Source organism: Sycon ciliatum, chromosome 2, assembly GCF_964019385.1.
Source record: "Sycon ciliatum chromosome 2, ocSycCili1.1, whole genome shotgun sequence".
Taxonomy (NCBI): Eukaryota; Metazoa; Porifera; class Calcarea; order Leucosolenida; family Sycettidae; genus Sycon; species Sycon ciliatum.
The window spans coordinates 44,885,236-44,906,695 of NC_088644.1; the positions used below are offsets into that span (position 1 = coordinate 44,885,236).

The 21,460-nt window shown below is 46.2% G+C and overlaps 1 protein-coding gene across 1 annotated transcript in view; it reads right to left on the minus strand.

Moving 5' to 3' along the window:
- The window catches only part of LOC135810909 (uncharacterized), a 41,557-nt gene that overhangs the window by 4,867 nt on the left and 15,230 nt on the right, over positions 1 to 21,460 (minus strand). Inside the window, exons 3-4 of the mRNA XM_065324303.1 lie at positions 17,334 to 17,519; positions 15,541 to 15,876 (exon numbers count right to left, since the gene is read on the minus strand). Of these exons, the coding sequence (XP_065180375.1) occupies positions 15,541 to 15,876; positions 17,334 to 17,519 (522 nt within the window). The remainder of the gene's footprint in view (positions 1 to 15,540; positions 15,877 to 17,333; positions 17,520 to 21,460) is intronic.

Below are 21,460 nucleotides of genomic sequence, written 5' to 3' on the forward strand. Positions count from 1 at the left end.
CCAATGTTAAGAGAGTGGGTGATTGCCAACATAAATTGCCAACATAAATTCTTCATGAGTTTCAAATTGCACACCTGATGAGCCGTCACGAACCATACGGCAAAACGAACGTCGTGTGAAACAACTGGTTTTGTAGTCAACTAGTCCATCACAATGTGATGCATGAGGAGTACTGTAGGAGTTTGGCTTTCGGCTTGTACAATTCGTTTTCGCAAAGCTTCCCCTTTCTTTACTCATCTTTGATATTTTATGACCCACCCGAGTTGGGTGGTGTGCTGCTTTGCTGCTTCGAATTGTGGTTAAACCGCTTTGTCAAATATCGTACTGGTCTCGTCATCGTCCAGTAACAATCAACAATCTTTGTTCCGTTGGGACTGTAGCTTTTGCTCGTTTTCGTTGCGCTTGCCTTTCCCTTTTTGGTCTTTCCATAACCTTCAACCTTCCAAATTGGAAGGCTGTCGGTTAGCGCTACGGAGATGTTTTTAAGCTAGGTGTCAGGACGTCGAATGTCTCAGTACTCTGTCAGTTTTGTGCCTAGTTGTTGCACTTTCTGACTGTATATAGTATCTGGTTACAGTGAGAGAGAGGTACTCTTAACTCGTATCCATATCTCCTTTTCCTTTCTACATTTATTTATGGCTCAACATCCGAGTTTCAAATAATAATATTAACTGGTTTTGAGGGAATGAGACAAACGGGAAAAGTCTGAAGAAAATATTGACTGTCACCACCAGGACTCGAACCAGGGACCCTCGCTTGAAGCCAGCAATGCTCTAACCACTGAGCTATGGTGTAGTTGTCATCCCAGCAGAGACCGTTCAACATTTTCTTCAGACTTCGTAACTCACACTTCCTGTGAATCCACACAGGCGGGTGGGACGCAGCCCTCACTGTACCCACACGCTTCATGTACAAACTAGCACGCGGGGAGCCCCAAGTCATAAAATATTAACTGGTTTTGAGGGAATAAGACAAACGGGAAAAGTCTGAAGAAAATATTGACTGTCACCACCAGGAATCGAAACAGGGACCCTCGCTTGTAGCCAGCGATGCTCTAACCACTGAGCTATGGTGTAGTCGTCATCCAAGCAGAGACCGTTCAACATGTTCTTCAGCCTTCGTAACTCACACTTCCTGTGAATCCACACAGGCGGGTGGGACGCAGCCCTCACTGTACCCACGCAATTCACATACAAAGTAGCACGTGGGGAGCCCCAAGTCATAAAATATTAACTGGTTTTGAGGGAATGAGACAAAAGGGAAATTATTATTATTTATTATTATTCTCGTATCCGTCCCGAATGGGACTCACAACGGCAGAATAAACTGTGGTCATGTGTGTGTGAGAGTGGGAGAACGAAATGAAAAAGAAAAGAAGAGTCTTGTAATAAAGGTCAAATTTAAGAAGAGCAGTACTAGACTAAATGGCTGAGCAGATGTTACTCCATTGTTTTTTGTCGCGGGCATAGGTGCCGAGATCACGAAGGCAGCTGGGCTTAAAAATGCAGATAGGTGTGAGGCGGACGTCTCGCTGGAGACTTGTGGTGAGGCAAGAGCGGGGTGCACCTATTCGAAAGGGCTGACTGGTAGCATATGTACAGAAAGCAGTGAGAGCAACATTTGCAGGGATGTCACTTGGCTGGCGTAATATATGTCCTAATAGCTTCCACCTGTCCCGCTTGGCCATTTCAGATACAGAGCACTGGCCAGTAACAGCATATAAATCTGCATTTGAGATGACATCTGGGTAGGTAATTCCAAGGGTACACCGCAGCTGTTTCCTATGAAACACATTTAGGTGCTTTTCTTGTGCACGGGACAGGCCATGGCAAGCAAGGTTGTAGGTCAAGATTGGTAGAACGAAAGTGTTGTATAAACGAATTTTAATGGGTGTAGAAAGCAGGTTGTGTTTGAACCATAACTTCAGAGTGCCTCCAAATGCTCTTGCGGCCAAGCCAATACGGCGCGTTATGTCCTCCCGGAGCCATATAGTGAGCCGAGTGTCTTCACCTGTCGCCAAGCTTCTTTACCACGAGTTGTGCCGACATTTCTAGATGTTGTAGAGGTGGCATCTCCCAAAGTGGGTTCCAGGTAAATACGGATCCATTCAGTCTTACTGGTATTGACGGTAAGACCCCATTCGGAGAAGACGCCGGCGATGACGGGTAGGACGCTGGTAAGGAATGAATTTGATGTGGAGATGAAGTCTACATCATCGGCGTAAGCTGTTTTTCAGGTAGAATGTTGTCTGCTGATGGTCGGGCTGGCAGTCGGTCACGTACCATTCGTAGGGCTGCTTCCAAAGTAACCGTGAACAGTACCGGTGACCATCCATCGCCCTGGGGACCCCCCGAGCTGTCTCAAAAGGTGCGGACTGTGCTTCGTTCACGCGAACTGTCAGCGCCGTGCCACATAGCAGGTACCTAACCAGTCGTAAACCGTCCGCGTCTCCAATTTTCTCTTGCTCCATGACATCAAGCAGCTTTGTGCGGTTTATTGTGTCAAAAGCCTTGCTCAGGTCCAGCCCTAGCACGTAGATAGTAGTGTTGAAGCGTTCAACAATTGATGCCAGGATTCGTTTGCAAAACACAATGTCTGCGGTTGATCTGTTTTGACGGAACCCGGCTTGCGATGGAGATATATATCGCTCTACGTCAGCTCTGATCCGGCGAAGTGTGATGAGGGACAAGATTTTTCTGGCAGTAGTCAGCAATGTTATCGGACGCAAATTGTTCATGGGACCTTTGGGTTTACCTGGCTTATGCAGAGCGATTAGTACACCATCTCCAAGAGATGCTTGGCTGTGCTGAGTGAATACATCGGTGAAAATGCTGCTTAGGCATTCTGCAAGTGCAGGGCCTCCGTACTTGACCAGCTCGGCTGGTATGTCATCAGGCCCGCAGGAGCGTTGGTTCTTTAGACGACTCATTGCGCTCGCTACCTCTGCTGTGGAAATCGGTTTATCGAGGGGTTTCGGTGTTCCTGTAAATGGCGTAACCGCTGGCTCTGCAGCAGTAGGAGAGAATTTCCCAGTGTAATGCTCAGCTATACAAAAGGGAAAAGTCTGAAGAAAATATTGGCTGTCACCACCAGGACCCGAACCAGGGACCCTCGCTTGTAGCCAGCGATGCTCTTACCACTGAGCTATGGTGTAGTCGTCATCCCAGCAGAGACTGTTCAACATTTTTTTCAGACTTCGTAACTCACACTTCAAATAATAATTTTAATATAGCTATAAATAGGATGAAGGCCGCAGACATCACGCAACTACGCTACTTGTTTGACATGACTGTATTACTGTGTATTTTATAACAAAAATATTATTGAAAACCCAGAATCGATTTTCTCGTTCCTATCATCAGTGGGAAAAACGGAACTAAGGATACAACCAAAGAAACTGAAGTTAAGTACTGTAAATAGAAAGTGTTAGAAATAAGGTGACACGATACAATGACAGCACTAGAATATCGAGGTGCGATTTCTCACAAAAGTGTGCAGAAAACAAGGGTATACAAGTAAGAACTAAGCGTGACAAGTGTGTATCAGCAACAAAAAACAAAAAAGTGAGAACGAATGATAATAATAACAATAATAAACAAGAATACGAAGTAGTGGTTGCGACCTCGGCGATGATTTGTAACAAAAGGGTTTGCTCCCCACACCGGAGCTCGCGCTATTCCGCCGACTTTACTTGACACTTGACTGACTCACGACTGCCATCCAGAGCACACGAGAAGTCCATCGAACCTTCGACTCGGCAAACCTGCAAGAAAGCACCACTCCCTGCTCAATACACAGTGTTTCGGGGAATTCACCCCTCATCAGTTGAGCTTGAGTAGGCTGAGGAAGATTGTGCCTGAAGAGCACCACTTATATAGTGCTCTCCAGGCACGACCATCACCAGGGATACAAACTTACAGAGACGCTCCGTTTTCAGCGCGACAAACACCTCGTGAACACCTCGTGAGCACCAGATAGCAGCGTGAGTCAGTGTCGCTCCTGGACGGTGAGACAGACGTCGAGGACCCTCGGTCATTCGCAACGCTGCAGGTTTGCCGAGTCGAAGGTTCGATGGACTTCTCGTGTGCTCTGGATGGCAGTCGTGAGTCAGTCAAGTGTCAAGTAAAGTCGGCGGAATAGCGCGAGCTCCGGTGTGGGGAGCAAACCCTTTTCTTACAAATCATCGCCGAGGTCGCAACCACTACTTCGTACTGTTGTGCCCAGCGCGGGCTTGCGACTAGTTGGTTTGGAGGTGACAGCGTTGCGAATGACCGAGGGTCCTCGACGTCTGTCTCACCGTCCAGGAGCGACACTGACTCACGCTGCTATCTGGTGCTCACGAGGTGTTTGTCGCGCTGAAAACGGAGCGTCTCTGTAAGTTTGTATCCCTGGTGATGGTCGTGCCTGGAGAGCACTATATAAGTGGTGCTCTTCAGGCACAATCTTCCTCAGCCTACTCAAGCTCAACTGATGAGGGGTGAATTCCCCGAAACACTGTGTATTGAGCAGGGAGTGGTGCTTTCTTGCAGGTTTGCCGAGTCGAAGGTTCGATGGACTTCTCGTGTGCTCTGGATGGCAGTCGTGAGTCAGTCAAGTGTCAAGTAAAGTCGGCGGAATAGCGCGAGCTCCGGTGTGGGGAGCAAACCCTTTTCTTACAAATCATCGCCGAGGTCGCAACCACTACTTCGTACTGTTGTGCCCAGCGCGGGCTTGCGACTAGTTGGTTTGGAGGTGACAGCGTTGCGAATGACCGAGGGTCCTCGACGTCTGTCTCACCGTCCAGGAGCGACACTGACTCACGCTGCTATCTGGTGCTCACGAGGTGTTTGTCGCGCTGAAAACGGAGCGTCTCTGTAAGTTTGTATCCCTGGTGATGGTCGTGCCTGGAGAGCACTATATAAGTGGTGCTCTTCAGGCACAATCTTCCTCAGCCTACTCAAGCTCAACTGATGAGGGGTGAATTCCCCGAAACACTGTGTATTGAGCAGGGAGTGGTGCTTTCTTGCAGGTTTGCCGAGTCGAAGGTTCGATGGACTTCTCGTGTGCTCTGGATGGCAGTCGTGAGTCAGTCAAGTGTCAAGTAAAGTCGGCGGAATAGCGCGAGCTCCGGTGTGGGGAGCAAACCCTTTTCTTACAAATCATCGCCGAGGTCGCAACCACTACTTCGTACTGTTGTGCCCAGCGCGGGCTTGCGACTAGTTGGTTTGGAGGTGACAGCGTTGCGAATGACCGAGGGTCCTCGACGTCTGTCTCACCGTCCAGGAGCGACACTGACTCACGCTGCTATCTGGTGCTCACGAGGTGTTTGTCGCGCTGAAAACGGAGCGTCTCTGTAAGTTTGTATCCCTGGTGATGGTCGTGCCTGGAGAGCACTATATAAGTGGTGCTCTTCAGGCACAATCTTCCTCAGCCTACTCAAGCTCAACGTGATGAGGGGTGAATTCCCCGAAACACTGTGTATTGAGCAGGGAGTGGTGCTTTCTTGCAGGTTTGCCGAGTCGAAGGTTCGATGGACTTCTCGTGTGCTCTGGATGGCAGTCGTGAGTCAGTCAAGTGTCAAGTAAAGTCGGCGGAATAGCGCGAGCTCCGGTGTGGGGAGCAAACCCTTTTCTAATAAACAAGAAGGTGACAAAACACATTTAGGCACAAGTGGCAACAACGTTGCCACACTACACAACAGAACATTATTTGAACAATTTTAGGGTAATAACACTATCTTTCTGGACACACAAATTCGGCTTATGAATGCGCTGACAAACAGCTTCCAAAACTTGTAACTGCAAAAGATAACCATGACGAGCACGGCACAAAACAGAAAAACAGGAATCAGAATAAGTACGACAACAGTCAGTACTAGAAACCAAATGATTGTATACTGAAGACTTGTTATTACGAGACGGACGCACACAATCTCGACTCACGCGCACACCCTCACACTCCCTCTCACCCTCACCCAGCTCACCTTCTCCCTCACTGTCCGAATCAGAACCTGCTCCGTCATCCACCGCGGTTTGACTCTCCTCCTCACTTGCATCGTCCTGCGTCTCACCTTCACCACCCACGCCAACCCTGAATGCCGTTGCCTTCACGTCAGTCGTCGTCCTTTCCGATTGTTTCCTTTGTATTTTTACCGTGAATTCATAGGTCCGGTTGTAATCTGCTGTAGATCTCCGTGGTCTGTCATTTGCTGCTTTGTTTTGTGGATTAGTTGTTGTTGTTGTTGTTGGATGTGAACCTGGTGTTGTGGTTGGATGTGAAGCTGGTGTTGTTGTTGCAGCCGTGGTTGTTGGTCTTTCTGTTGAATCCAGCTCTGGTTCCGGTGGGACAAATCGACCGCCGCGGGTGCTCCCCACCAACACAGACCTCGAAGGAGGAGGGTCAGGGGGAGGCAGAGGTGCTGTCACCACTCGAGGCACATCCCCATGCAAAGCACCCAGAGGCACAGACTTAGGCACACCCGAGGGCTGCACCAGTGGCGGTTCCGCACGCATCTCCAAAGAGCTGCCAAGCTCCAGCCCGTCCAACACAGATGTCAGAGGGGGAGCGGCAGACAGCGGCAGGGAACTATCCTGCCGTCTAGGTGATGGGTTTTTCCTAGGCCTCCCGCGTTTGGGCCTCTCAGATTATGATGTTGCAATGTCCATGTATGCAGGCGAGGCGAGACTCACCGCCGAGATCCCCCAACGCGACAGGCTCGGTTGCCGTTCAGGATTCACACCGACCTGTCCGCCCGTCAACAGGATCGACAGCGGGAGGCCCCACTGGTGCCGATGTCGATGCACACCAGGAAACTTGTAGTCAACATACATACAACATACATGTACTTTCCATTGGCATCAGTATTCCGAGTAAGATTTTCGTCGCTTGTGTGGTGTGTTTCTCCACCAATGAGCGCGTACTATGATTATTTATCGCTGTTCTCACACTTTACCATTTTAGCAGCTTGCATATGCCATTGATATAATGTGGAATGCGCGCACTTGCGCCATTTCTGGTGTATAAGAATGATCATTCCTCCATTATCATCATTATCATCCTCTACTGATGAGCTCCGACAGGGAGTGAAACAGCTGTCTAGAGGCGTGGAGCAATATTATCTCTCAACGGAAGTGTCCTTGCTGGTGTCTGTATGGTTCGGCTGAAGAGCGCGTGGTTGTGATGAGTTGGGAATGCAATGAATAATAATAATAATCTAAGTTAGAGAAATAACACTAAGAGCAACAACAGTGAAATTTACAAGTGTGAATTTTAACAATCAAAGCGAGAACTGAACAAAGGAGAAAGGAAGGAAAGACAAGGTGATAACACATAAGCTTGGCCGTTAATGTTCTAGGCGTAATGTACTGCTGTTATGTGTTATCACGTTGTCTTTCCTTGTAAATAATAATAATAATAATAATTTGAAAGTAGGATGGAGGCAGAAAATATTACAAAAATGTATTATCTACGCATGCATCTACGCAAGAGTCACCACCAGCCAATTAGGACATGTGTCAAAGTATTGAACGTTTTCGTTCCCTTCTTGTCAAAATACTACAGGGAATGATGGAAATAAGCTAAAAGACTACAACTATAAGGAAAAGAGGTTCAGAGATACATCACTCCAATTATGTGTAGAAGTGACATGAAAAAATAGATGTGAAGAATCAAGAAAACACCATGCAAATCCAATAAGTGACAAAAACGTAGTGACAAGAAAAAGAGAGAAATATCAAGAGATCTATTTTGCACCTTCACGACGAACAGTGCCAAACAACTGCAAAGACAACACATTCTCCTTCTGAACACAAAGCTCAGGGTCTACCTTACGTATGTACAAAGCTTCCAACACGGCAAGATGTAACAAAGACCTACCACGCGACGAAACAGAGAATACATCATCGGAATACCACTCACGACAACTAGCACTGCCCGACAGGTGACACTTGATTGCCAAGGTGCCGTTTCCCTGACCCGAAAACTTGGCTGTTGTCACCTCCGATCCTGCCGCTTGCGACTCTCTCCCATTACTAGAAACCAAATGATTGTATACTGAAGACTTGTTATTACGAGACGTACGCACACAATCTCGACTCACGCGCACACCCTCACACTCACTCTCACCCTCACTCAGCTCACCTTCTCCCTCACTGTCAGAACCAGAACCTGCTCCGTCATCCACAGCGGTTTGACTCTCCTCCTCACTTGCATCGTCCCGAGTCTCACCTTCACCATCCACGCCAACCGTGAATGCCGTTGCCTTTATGTCAGTCGTCGTCCTTTCAGATTATTTCCTTTGTATGTTTACCGTGAGTGTGAGGGTGTGCGTGTGAGTCGAGATTGTGTGCGTATGTCTCGTAATAACAAGTCCTCAGTATACAATCATTTGGTTTCTAGTACTGACTGTTGTACTTATTCTGATTCCTGTTTTTCTGTTTTGTGCCGTGCTCGTCATGGTTATCTTTTGCAGTTACAAATTTTGGAAGCTGTTTGTCAACGCATTCATAAGCCTAATTTGCGTGTCCAGAAAGATAGTGTTATTACCCTAAAATTGTTCAAATAATCTTCGTTTGTGTATTGTGGCAACGTTGTTGCCACTTGTGCCTATACGTGTTTTGTCACCTTCTTGTTTATTATTGTTATCATTATTATTATTCGTTCTCACTTTTTTGTTGCTGATATACACTTGTCACGATGTAAAACTGTGGAGACAATGTGCAATAAAACGATGAAAATGTGAAGAAATGGTGTAGAGAAAATGAGGACTCAAACAAGTTTTCGTACAACACTCATCAGGAATCTTCGTTGTACTAAAGGACAATGAAAACAAAATTGAACTATTATAGAAAATCTAAGTTAGAGAAATAACACTAAGAACAACATCAGTGAAATTTACAAGTGTGAATTATATCAATGAACGCGAGAGCAATAGCGAATGCGTGTACTAACACTAAACTTGCAACTGAAAAATGAAAAAAGAAGAGAAAGGGACAAAGTGATAACAAATAACAGCAGTACATTACACCTAGAAAATTAACGGCCTAGCTGGGCCGCACAAAACATGACACTGTACTTGAACAATTTCAACCCAATTATACTATCCTTCTGTACACCACACAAATTAGGCTTATACAGACGCTGACAGATGGCTTCCAAAACCTTTAACTGAAGTCCATAACCATAACGACCATGGCACAATACGGTGAAAGAAGAGTCGGAATACGAATTGTAACAATCAGGACTAGCCAACAGATGATTGTACACTGAAGACTTCCTCCGTTTCTCAGTGCTCCTTTCTGAGAACGACCAGAAACAACGAATAAAACGTATAACCAAACATGACAAGACATATAACTGGCTCAGTAGGAAACGTTACGGCCAAGTTAACATCGATCCCGGAACAACAATAATCAATTTAACCCCATTGGAATTGACTACCGTACAGAAGGAGCTCCTTTGCCGTGGCACTGATTTTGGCGTTCCCCCGTCATCAAATAGAAAGGAAGTTATCATGACCGAGTTCGAATTGTTTTATCGAAAGTTATTACGCTTTCCGCCAACATCAGAGGCCCAACAATCAATATGCGCAGCAAAGATCCGAGCTGAGGCTGAGGAGCATGCGGACATACTTCCAGACAAGCGATCATTTTCCTTAGGCCAGGAACACATGAAAGCCCTGCGTGACTTCCGCAAAAACACTGAAATCATCGTCAAGCGCCCGGACAAAGGGCAGGCTACAGTTCTTATGCTCAGAACTGACTACATAGACAAGATGTCTGTCATCCTAAATCACACATCAAAGTTCCAGACCATCGGCCCGGTTGAAAGCTTTGATCGAACAGAGAAAGTAGTAAAAGAACTAATAGCTTACCTAAATAAACTGAAAGCCGTCGGAGAAATATCCTCCAATGATTTCGATCGCATTAAACCGACAGGCACCCTCCGGCCTAGGCTATATGGCTTACCAAAAATACACAAGCCCACATATCCAGTACGTCCCATCGCTTCCATGACGGCCTCGCCTCAGTATTCTATTTCCAAGTGGCTGTGTATTTACTTACAACCAGTGCAGGACCACTATTGCAAGCGCACTGTAACAGTTTTGATTTCGTCGAAAAGCTCCGCAACAAGCCTCTACCACCCAACGCACACATGTGTTCGTTTGACGTCGTCAGTTTATTTACTAATGTGCCGATTGAAGAAACTGTTGACATCTGCATGGATGTTTCGTACCGTAATGATGACATTTACACTCTTTGGATATCTGAAAGTGCGTTTAGACGGTTGTTGTTGCTGGTCACAACTGGAGTTGAGTTTTCGTTCAACAATGTCATGTACAAACAAGTCGATGGTGTCGCGATGGGTTCGCCTCTTTTTCCAGTATTGGCAAACGTGTTTGTCGGTTACTGTGAGTCGGAAATTGATGATTCATTGTGGCCTGACCTTTATGTACGTTTCGTGGACGACTCATTCACATATTTTGATAATGAGGAGCGTAGTAACGAGTTTCTTGACGTGCCTTCCAACTTGGAAGGTTCAAGGTTAGCGCTACGGAGATGTGTTGAAGCTAGGTGTCAGAACGTCGAATGTCTCAGTACTCTGTCAGTTTTGTGCCTAGTTATTGCACTTTCTGACTGTATATAGTATAATGTCACAGTGATGGAGAGTTACTCTTAACTCGTATGCATATGTCCTTTTCTCTTCTACATTATTTTTATCTTTCTTATTATTAGTTTGATTCTTTTGTTATGATTTCTTGTTTTTGTCACTCGGCTTTATTATCATTTAACATGTTATTTGGTGCACATTGAGCGCTACATGGTTTATAAAGTCCTCGGTCACCTAGCCAACAGCTAAATCCTCTTGCCCACCCCTTTTTGCCCCACGCAAGTTAATCACACCCCTCCCCTCATTGCTTTACATATTCTTCTATATCTGTGTTGCTTTGCTGCTTCGAATTCTATATCTATATCTATTCATATTCCACTTGCACCACCATTCCTTCCTGATTCTGGACGACAAACTACTAAAAGTACTAATCAACCTGCCCAATTACCTTCATCCTTCTCAGTGCTCTCACTTAACTGCCACTCCGTAGTAAATAAGTTACCTGAGCTTAGTCAAGTCTGTGAGCAGTATTGTCCAGGCATAATCTGCCTATGTGAAACGTGGCTGACAGCTGCCATAGACGTCTCATTTCCAGGCTACACGTCATTCCGCATGGACCGCCCACCTACGACCAGCTCTGATAACCTGCCAGCAAGAGGCTATGGCGGTGTTGCTACTCTTGTAGCTGACAGGTCGTCCATGTCCATCAAGCGCCACTTCGAACTTGAGCGCTATGGACTGGAGGCGGTTTGGCTCGAATTGCGGCCAGTGATCCTTCCGTCACTCCCCCTCATCATCTGCTCTGTTTAAAGACCCCCTGGAGACAGCATTTCCCAAATCCAGGCATTTAACGTTAGTGACCTCCTAGAGGACTGTCTGTCCAACATTAGCCTCCCTAATTCTGCGATTGTACTTGCAGCAGACTTGAATGCTCGCCACTCTGACTGGTCTCCTAGAGACACCACGAATCGTGCTGGAAGGGAGTTCTGTAACCTCTTCTCTTGTTTTGGCCTTGAGCAAATGGTGACATTCCCCACACACTTTACCCCCATGGCTCAACATCGTGTATTGACGTTGTGCTCACGGATCATCCTCACCTACTACTCTCTGTTGCATCTCTTGCTCCTCTTGGTGCATCTGACCACGCACAGATCCTCAGTCACTTCCTACTGCCTACTGACGCTGTTCACCGTGAGGAACGTGCTGGAAACGGACATCCCGCTGCTGCACCCCAATACCACTTCAGGAATGTTCCTGCAAAGCCGGAATATCACTTTAAATCCGTGCCATCTTCCGTCTGGGATAGTGTGAATTCAGAGCTCGCTGATATTGACTGGAGCTGGCATCTACGTGCCAGCAACGTCAATGATGCGCTTTCGCACTTTTCTTCCATTCTCAACAGTGCCCTTGAGAAGCACCTCTGGCTATTCGGAAAGCAGCCATATTCTCACCGCTGCACACGGCCCAGTCAGCCACCCTGGGTTGATGCGCATCTCCGCACAGCAATCAAGTGGAAATATGATCTCTATAGCATTTTTAAGAAGTACCCAACACAACAAAGCAAACAAGCATACCAACAGCAGCGAAATATAGTGAAAACCCTGACGCGGACAAAGTACAGAGCTTATATCCGCTCAGTGCAAACTACTTTGCAGGGTAGACACCGTCCATCGCTTCACCAGTTTGTGAGACAAGCAAGAATTCGAAACGTATCACGCGAAATTCTGTCACTCACCACAGGGACTCAGCAGCCGGCTGACCCTTTGGCCAAAGCGACCGCATTATACGCCCAGTTTGCCTCTGTGACTCGGCCAGATGACCCGTTGCTCTCTATTCCCCCTATTATCACCCCCTCGGAGCCCTCTGCTTGTTTCACGTCCGTCATCACCACAACTGCCACTGTCCGGCGTCATCTGAAGAAGCTTCCGTCGTGCAGGGCAACTGGTCCCGACGGCATCCCCAACTGGGTCCTTCACAGCTGAGACTTTCAGCTCGTGCTTATCTTGGTTGCGCTCACCTTCCCGTCCTTATGTTATTTCTATAACTTAGAACCTTCCAAGTTGGAAGGCTGTTGGAGTGCGCATCTAAGATGTGCTAGAGCTGTTAGCCAGTTAGTTGTAGAACGTCAGTACCGTCGGTCAGTGTCGTGCAATGTTATCGCATGAGCTGATTGTTTAGTAACTGGTGGTGTTAGTGGACAGTATAGCGTAACTTGTAGTTCCTTGGTCCTTTCTCTTTTGTACAAATAAATAAACACCAAATTAAAGCTGTGTGGACCCTGGCTAGCGCCAGACGTTACTGAAGTACCGTCTTTTGCATAGCAACGGCAATAAAAGAATTTTCATCCAGTGCATGCGCCAAAAGTGAATAGGAACTAAATGGACTGGTTGTCAGTAGACAAACCCCCCTTTTTTACAATGCGGTTGTGTGATGTCCACCACTTTCTGAACTCGGATAATGAGCCAGTTTATATTTTAAATAGAAGAAGAAATCGCATGTCAATTTTGCACACCTCATGAGCCGTCACTAACAATATGGCCAAACTTCGGCGTACGTCGTGTGAAACTACTTGTTATCTTATTCAACTCGTCCACAATAGTGTCAGGCATGAGGAGTATCGTTTGATTTTGGCGTCCGGTTTTGTACAAATCATTTTTGAAAAGCTTCCTCCCTTCCTTTATGTCTGATATTGCTGACCCACCCAAGTTGGATGGTGTGTTGCTTTGCTGCTTCGAATTGTAGTAAGACAGCAATGTCATGGTTTTAACTGGTCGCGTCATCGTCGTGTACCAGTCGGCATTCTTTGTTGCCGTTGGACTTTGCTTGGGCCCATTTCTGGTGTGCTCACCTTCCCCTCTTTGGTCCTTCCCAACCTTGAACCTTCCAGGTTGGAAGGCTCTTGGTTTGCACACTGGAGATGTGCTGGAGCTATTTATTAGGTCGTTTAATTTCTCAGTAACCTGTCAGTTTTGTGCCTTGTTATCGCACGTTCTGACTGTTTATCATCTTGTTGCATTCGTGGATAGTTGCTGCATAACTCGTTCACATGTAATTGCTTCTTCTATTTTATGTAAATTACAATTATATTATTCAGTATCACCTTCTCTGATCAGCCTTTTGCAGTCGAAAGAACTGTGAAAAGGAATATTATCAGTCGCAATACTGGAAGTAACCGTAATCCCTTCATTCGAATAGAGAGCCCTTTTGCCGCTAATGGCGTATATATACGTCATTGTTAATGACCCCCGCCCACTAATGACGTATATATGCGTCATGGTATAAATAAGCACTTTCGAGGTTAGATCTTTTGTGTGTAGTCGTTCCTGGCCAATTGGTATAGTCCCTGCGTAATGTGCGAGAGGTAGTGGGTACGAATCCAGGTTTGTTATATGCTGCGTCTTTTCCTATCTTCTTTTTCGCCCGATGTTTCAGCTAAATTGCCAACCTTGCCGTGTTTGGGCGAACTTGCGAGTTATATGGCGCTTTTTTTCTTCTTTTGGGTACTATATCAAGTTAGTCAATGCGGTTGCAATAGTCTTGGCCTCCATTTCTCAAAAGTTCAAGGGCCCACTTGCCAGGACCATATCGGCTATTTATTATAGCTATAAATAGGATGACGGCCACAGACACACGCAACCACGTTACTTGTTTGACATGTTTAACTGTCTATTTTATAACAAAAATATTATTGAAACCCAGAATCGATTTTGTCGTTCCTATCATCAGTGGGAAAAATTACGGAACTAAAGGATACAACCACAGAAACTGAAGTTAAGTACTGTAAATAGAAAGGGGTTAGAAATAACATCAAGATACAAGTGCAATAAAACCACTAAAGGAAACGCAAAAAGGTAACAAGATTACGTAACCAAAGGTGAGAAGGCACTGAACGAAGTGTCAACCTTCGAATACAACCTCAGTGCAACAACGTGCTCTTTCTGCTTACACAAAACAGGCTAATGGATACGTATACAAACTGCCTCAAGGACTTTCAACTGTTGGACATAACGCGCACGACTCAGAAAAGAAAAATGAGAGTCATCATATACACCAAGACAGTCAGGACGAGATAACAAGTGTAGATACACAGCCGACTTCTTACGATCAACACATTCATCCGCCTCATCTCGCCCCTTCCCACCCGACTCCTCCTCGTCCATCTCATCGTCCTCTTCCTTGCTCCGCTTGTTATCCTCCCGATCATCATCACTACCATCATCTGCCTTTTCCTCTGTCTCTTCACCAACCGTTTCGTCATCCAATTCCTCTTCCATCCTCTGATTATCTGTCTCATCCTCCGTTTCTGTACAGACCACGTGTCTCCCATTTGCTAGCTGCTCGTCCCTTGAGCGGAGTTGTTCCTCCAGATCCGCTTCACTCACTGACTCATAATACTGCTCGACCCTCCTCCTGTTGGTACCGTCCACAACGCGCGGTCCTTGGCAATTTCTGGCCTAAATCTCTGTGGAGTAGTTTGCTGTTGCCCTCCGAGGTCTCTGGACCCAACGTTGCGACTTATGACTAATAACTGTACAACAACGTAACCAGATCATTTTACGCATAGAATGCGTTGATTTCTGCAGGAGAGCGCATTTGCTGTGTGGTTGCTGTAGAGTAACATTGGTCAAGCTAGTGGGTGTTTCTTCTTTAAACATTCACCATCAGTTTATTCATTCTTTACGTATGGGACATGGAGTCGTGCTTAATGGTATTCTCTTAACTCTGTGGTTCAGTACACAGTATCTGTCGATGTTACGACCGCACTTTTATGTATTCAATAACTGTCACTACAATTACTTCAAGTAGTTCCAAGTCATAGAACAGTAACCGCCATAGAAGCCGCGTTATATTGCACTTTGCATATGTGCTTCTTCCTCTACTTTATTGTAACACTGAAATGTAGTTACTGTAGACACCACTGAAAATATTTACTGTACAAAAATATGCGCTTACCCAAGATAGATAAGGTTGCGGTTGCATTGACAGTACGTGTCATGTGACTGGTGCCATCAAATCCAGTATTGCTCACACTGCTCACACATGTGTAGTGCCCACGGTCAGCATATTTCACATTTGTCAAAGGTAGTATGCTGGTGTAAGATGCTGGAGAAGTTCTATTTCCAGACGAGGTCATAGTTGTATTGATCTGAGTGTGTGGAAGCTGAACACCATCATGGTACCATTCTATGTTTGGACTAGGGTATCCGTATGAAGTGCAGGTAAATGATGAATAGGACGATCCTTCGACCAATGCCACATTATTTGGTGCCGTTGAGATTTGAGGAGGAACTAAATATAACAAATAATCATTTACAGTAGATAAAATGAAATTGGGGTACTCGTTACACTGCAACACGTGGGGACTAAAATCTTGATTGAATGATCGACTGGTCTTACTGCCCTGTAACTGTTTCTCCCTATTCCTGCCACAATATTTTGGACAAAGCGGTATAACCACAAGTCGAAGCAACAAAGCTGCATACCACCCAACTAGGGTGTCTTGGTAATATCAAAGATATTTAAGGTTGGGAGACCTTTGCGAAAACGAACTGTACAAAAACCGAATGCCAAACTACTACAGTACTCCCCATGCATGTCTACTTGGCTACAAAATATGTAGTTCCATACAGTCTTTCACTGGTGTGGTCGCCGTCAATTAACAGTTGGCATTTTTGTTCCCATGGAATGTTAGCTTGTACCCACTTTTTGTTTAGCTAACCGTTCCTTTTTTGGTCTTTCCTTCACCTAGAACCTTTCGAGTGGGATGGCTGCCGGTTTGCGCTTCGGAAATGTGCTGTAGCAAGGTGTCCGTGTCATCGTTGTGCCTAGTGGCTGCATGCTCTGATTTTATATTATTATAGTATCTCGTTTCAGACATTTACACTTAACTCGTATCCATATGTCCCTTTCATCTCTACATTGAATTTATTTTAGGTTCAACATCAGAGTTTCAAATTCACTTTCACTCATCTTTGAACATAATCAAGGTGGTAGACGGTGTCGTATTAACCTCGAATGAAAGAGAGAAAGTTTAAAAACATTTCTATCAGTTCTAATAACATGCATGATGAGCTAGGCAAAAAAGCATAGCAAAGGGACCTGAGTTTAAAAGCGCTCTCGTTTTTCCGTAAACCGACAAGAGGTCGCCCTTTCGCTGACCGCAATGTCAGCTGCTGGTCTCCAAGTTAGTGCACCTGTAATTGTTGGCAGGGGCGGTACAACTTTTTTGGGAAAATTTTGACTGCATTTTTGAGTTTATCGGCAAGGCAGAGATGAAATTTCGAAATGTTTTCTGGTGAATCTCTGGAGAATAGCCTTCTCTAGCTTCCTATAGTTTTATTTTTACTTTTGGACAAAATTTGAAAACGTTTTATGAAAGGTTCGTGTTATTTTTTCACGGACCTTTCATAAAACTTTTGCAAATTGTGTCCAAAAGTAAAATTAAAACTATAGGAGGCTAGAGAAGGCTCTTCTCCAGAGATTCACCAGAAAACATTTTCAAATTTCATCTCCACCTTGCCGATAAACTCAAAAATGCAGTCAAAATGTGATCAAAATGACCCCTAAAAAGTTGTACCGCCCCAGCCACCTGAAGTTAAAAGGTATCCCCTTAACACAATGACTTCCGTGTCTACACAATTGCAAAAGAGAACACCAAGCAGGTATGTTTTTGGCCGGTGGAGTCATTATAATGCCTCCGGTAATTCTAGAGTAGCTGAAAATTGGTAGTTCCAGGGTTAACTTACGTAAACATGGCGTAGCACGAAGCGTTGTCCAGGTTTTTGTAGATAGACACGCCATTGTTGAACTTATGGAATCGTGATTAAGAAGGAAGTCGGTTGTGCAGTTTATGGTCAAACCCTTGCCGTTGGTCGAGACGCTATTTGTTGAAAAGGCTCCACCTAGTGGGTTTGATGGTTGATTAAATGTGCCTAGATATATTATGCAAATGTGCAAAGAAAACACAACCGCAAGACTTAAACCTGCTGCAAAACAACAATATTTTGCAATACATCTGTTCCAGAACAGTCTCTCAACTACAAATTAATAAAGATATTGTAACAGGGCGTTACACCTCACCCTTACTCGCTTAGTTATACCCACTCCTCTCACTCCCATTCTCTCACTTTGGGTTCTCGCCATTTTTCTTTTTTTTTTTTACTTTGTTTTGCTTCGTAAAATCCAAACGGGAATTCATCCCATGGACAAGGTGGCGAAGAGGGAAGAAAAAAAGATAGAGAGAAAAGTGTGTATGCACTGGAAATGATAGTCAGCTGAAGATCAATAGTACGGATCCATTGTCAAACATGGCATTTGCTACTGTTTCAGGTATTTGGCAAGGAATTCAACAGGCACAGTCGATGACCAATTACATAAGGTACTGCTGCAGTTTTGAAGGTCACCAATGTTGTGCTGAAGCAGACGTCACCACGTAATCTTTTCCATATACTTGTAGCGTTGAAGGCATACATCGATTTGCCAGCGTTCCTGCAACTGGAAGACTGAGTCCGTCCTGCTGTTGAAGGCGGGTTTCTCTGGTCATTTGTGGAGTCATTAGTCGCTTGACGGACTTCCATGTCTCACCATGTAGGCTCGTTCGCACAAGAGCTAAGGTGTTTTGGTGGAAGTGCTCTGACACCTGTTAAACTCCCAGCCGGGTCAGCAGAGGTTCCGCTGAGTGTCGCATGGGTACACCATTGACAGTGTCCCTCGGCGCCATGAAAAAGAAAAGAGACGATGCTATTAAGAGAGAGTGAGAGAGGTGGACGATGCGACATTCATGCCTGTTGTGCTGTCGGCAAGTGGTGGCATGGAAAGAGCGGTGACACCGCGCAAAGGTTATAGGAAGGACTGTTTGCAGCGCCAGCGCCTCTAGCTGGCATGTTTTTTTCCTTTATGAACAGACAGTATGTATTGCTGATAAGCTACATCACGCAATGACCTGCAGTTCAAGGAGAGAAGATAGTCCACATACCAGCACCAGTGTACCTATATTCAGGAACTCGTTGCGCTTTCTCAGTATGGATGCAGATGAGAGCCAGACATTATTATTATTGTGTGTATGCGTGCACGCGCGTGAGTGTGTGTGGGCGCGCGCACGCGCGTGAGTGTGTGTGCGCGCGCACGCGCGTGAGTGTGTGCGCGCGCCCGTGCGTGAGTGTGCGCGCACATGAGTGTGTTTGCGCGCACGCGCGTGAGAGACAGACATTATTATAATTGTATGTGCGTGCACGCGCGTGAGTGTGTGTGTGCGCGCACTTGTGTGAGTGTGTGTGTGCGCGCACGCGCATAAGTGTGTGTGCGCGCGCAGGCGCACACATGCGTGTGCTTTCGTGTAACGTAATATAACTCCAAAGATATTCACGCCATCTATTCTGTGTTCTTCTTTACCGGTATGTCATTCACTCTCCCTTCCCCAGGAGGGACATGGAACGACAAATAGTAGATGCATTGCCGTTAGTGTTCCTGAGGGATGTGTGCGTGTGCAACCAAGTGCATGAGTGTGTTAGTGATCCTGAGGGATGTGTGCGTGTGCAACCAAGTGCATGAGTGCGCACAAGTGTGCGTGCACGAGCATGTGCACTGGCACTTGTATGCTTATGCACTCGTGTGCGCACGCGCTTGTGAAATTGCGTGTCTGCGTGCGTGAGCATGTGTGACTACTATACTATGTGCCCACGAAGGTGAGCACATGTGCGTGCGTATGTGTGGTGCGCAGGCGGATATGTGCACACATTTTAGAATGATAATCAAGAAGGACAAAGAGCTGTTCCTGTGATGCAGTCATGAGACACCACAGTAGGGCAAAACGCACTCAATATGCTACTGTGCTGTTGCTGCTGCTGCTGCTAGAGTGGACAGCGTAATTGTTGGTACACAGCTACGTGAAATTACAAGAGAACGTCTGAGCATTCTGTAAAGACTAAGTGATAATGCAAAAGGTGAGAATGTATTTCGCCACAATACGAATTGAGGTGCAGTCCACTTATGTGAGATAAAGCACAAGTGAACCGATACACATTGCACGACTTGCACGGAGATAATACTAGCCATGTTACGCAGCAAACTCCATGTACAGGAGTACGAGTGAGGAGACTATTGATCTGAGTACTGTGCGAATACAAAATTTCACACAATGTACGATATGAAGAGAACGATTCGATTTGTGAGCATTACGTAGGACAATACTGTGAAAACACTTACGGATTGATGGAGAGCGACTTCTCCAATTGCAGTCATTTCTGCTTCATCCACATTTACAGCCCGAATGGAAGCCACCGCTTGCGCTGCCATATCCTTTCCTGAATATTTCGGCTCATGCCATAAGCCAAACACTTTCAGCTCAGGCTCTGAGCTTTCAAGCTCGTCTGATAGGTCGGAATCGCTCGTGGTGAGGACGTCTTTGTCAGAACTATTCCTTTCACATACCAAAATACTTGTACTTCTGAGCTTGGCCCAAGCAGGCTAGGCTAGTCTCAATGACGTAAAAAGGCGTTTTGGGGGGTGTCGCGCCCGCATGACGTCATTGCGCGTCCCCCGAAAGTACAATTTAAACCGAAGATATCTCAGGAACGCTTGGTCGGATCGAAGTGGGACCTTCACCATTCGACTCGGCGTCCAAAACTCTACGGCCCATGAAGTTTTGATTTTTGGGTGTAGTTCCCCTTTAATCACGGTGTCGTCGAGCAATGGCTCTTGCTGGGGGTGCTTGTCCTTGAGTGCATCAAGGATAGTTGAGTCTCCCACTCGATCATCCAGGTGCATGGGTGGACTATTGGAGTCTGGGTCTAGCAAACGCAACGCGGAGCTCAGTTTGCCGTTTGTGACGAGGTCAGCAAACTTGCCGTCTACATTGTGGTCTGTGGTGAGCTGAGTTCGGGAGTGATGCTTCCCAAGCTGGGTCTGGATGGTACGACACTCTTTCAACAGATCCAGGATCTGACCTCTATCCCAGGATTCGATCCGCTTCTGCAAGCACTTTACAAATGATGAATCTGGTGCCTTGTATGGCTTCTGCAGAAGAAGTTGCTGATACAACATGGCAACTTTCAGTGGCGGACCCTCGCAGGGAGCAATGAGCTGCATTACTGGACCACTCCAAGTACTGCTATACAGTAGGTTGATAAACGTTTTACCCACCGATCCACTGGCAACATCAAAGGTTTTACCCACCGAGCCACTGGCAACATCAAAGATTTTACCCACCGAGCACTTGGAACATCAAAGGTGTCGGGGGAAAAGTGAACAGCTTCACTGTAGGCAGAGGCTACTGCTTCAGCGGTGGGAACCCTGTCCATGGGCCCCAGAATAAACGCCAGATGTGGTGCGTTTGTGTAGGGTAATATGGAGGGATTACAAAAATCGTGTGATATACCAAGTATACATGTAAATCATAACAAACAAACAACCTGGCACTTAGAACAACAAAAGTAAATGATCAGTGACCTGGGATTACTGCCTCAGCTGCAACAAGCCAGGCAGGAGAGTTGGAGCCAATGGGGGGCTCGAAGAGTGCGGGATCCACGGAGGCACATCACACTAGCGCGGAGAAGAGCACAGCTGAGTCTACTGCGGACCCATGCCACGACGGTGCTGTAAGGCTCGCTGGTTTTATCAGCAAGCAGGCAGGTAATCCTCTTGTAGAGTGCAGTGCAATGCCGACTCATCACGTTTGTGCAGGGTGGCAGGTCGTGATTTGGTGTGCCTCCCGCGTCACCATAGGCGTTCTGTGACTGTGACCCTACAAGGTTGGCTAGCAAGTGCACATCGGATTCCTGGCATTGACTGGCGCTGCCTGGTTCATCGCCTGTGACCGGTGTTAGCGGTGGTGCAGCCACTGCAGGGTTGACTTGCTGGTGCTCATCCTGATCGG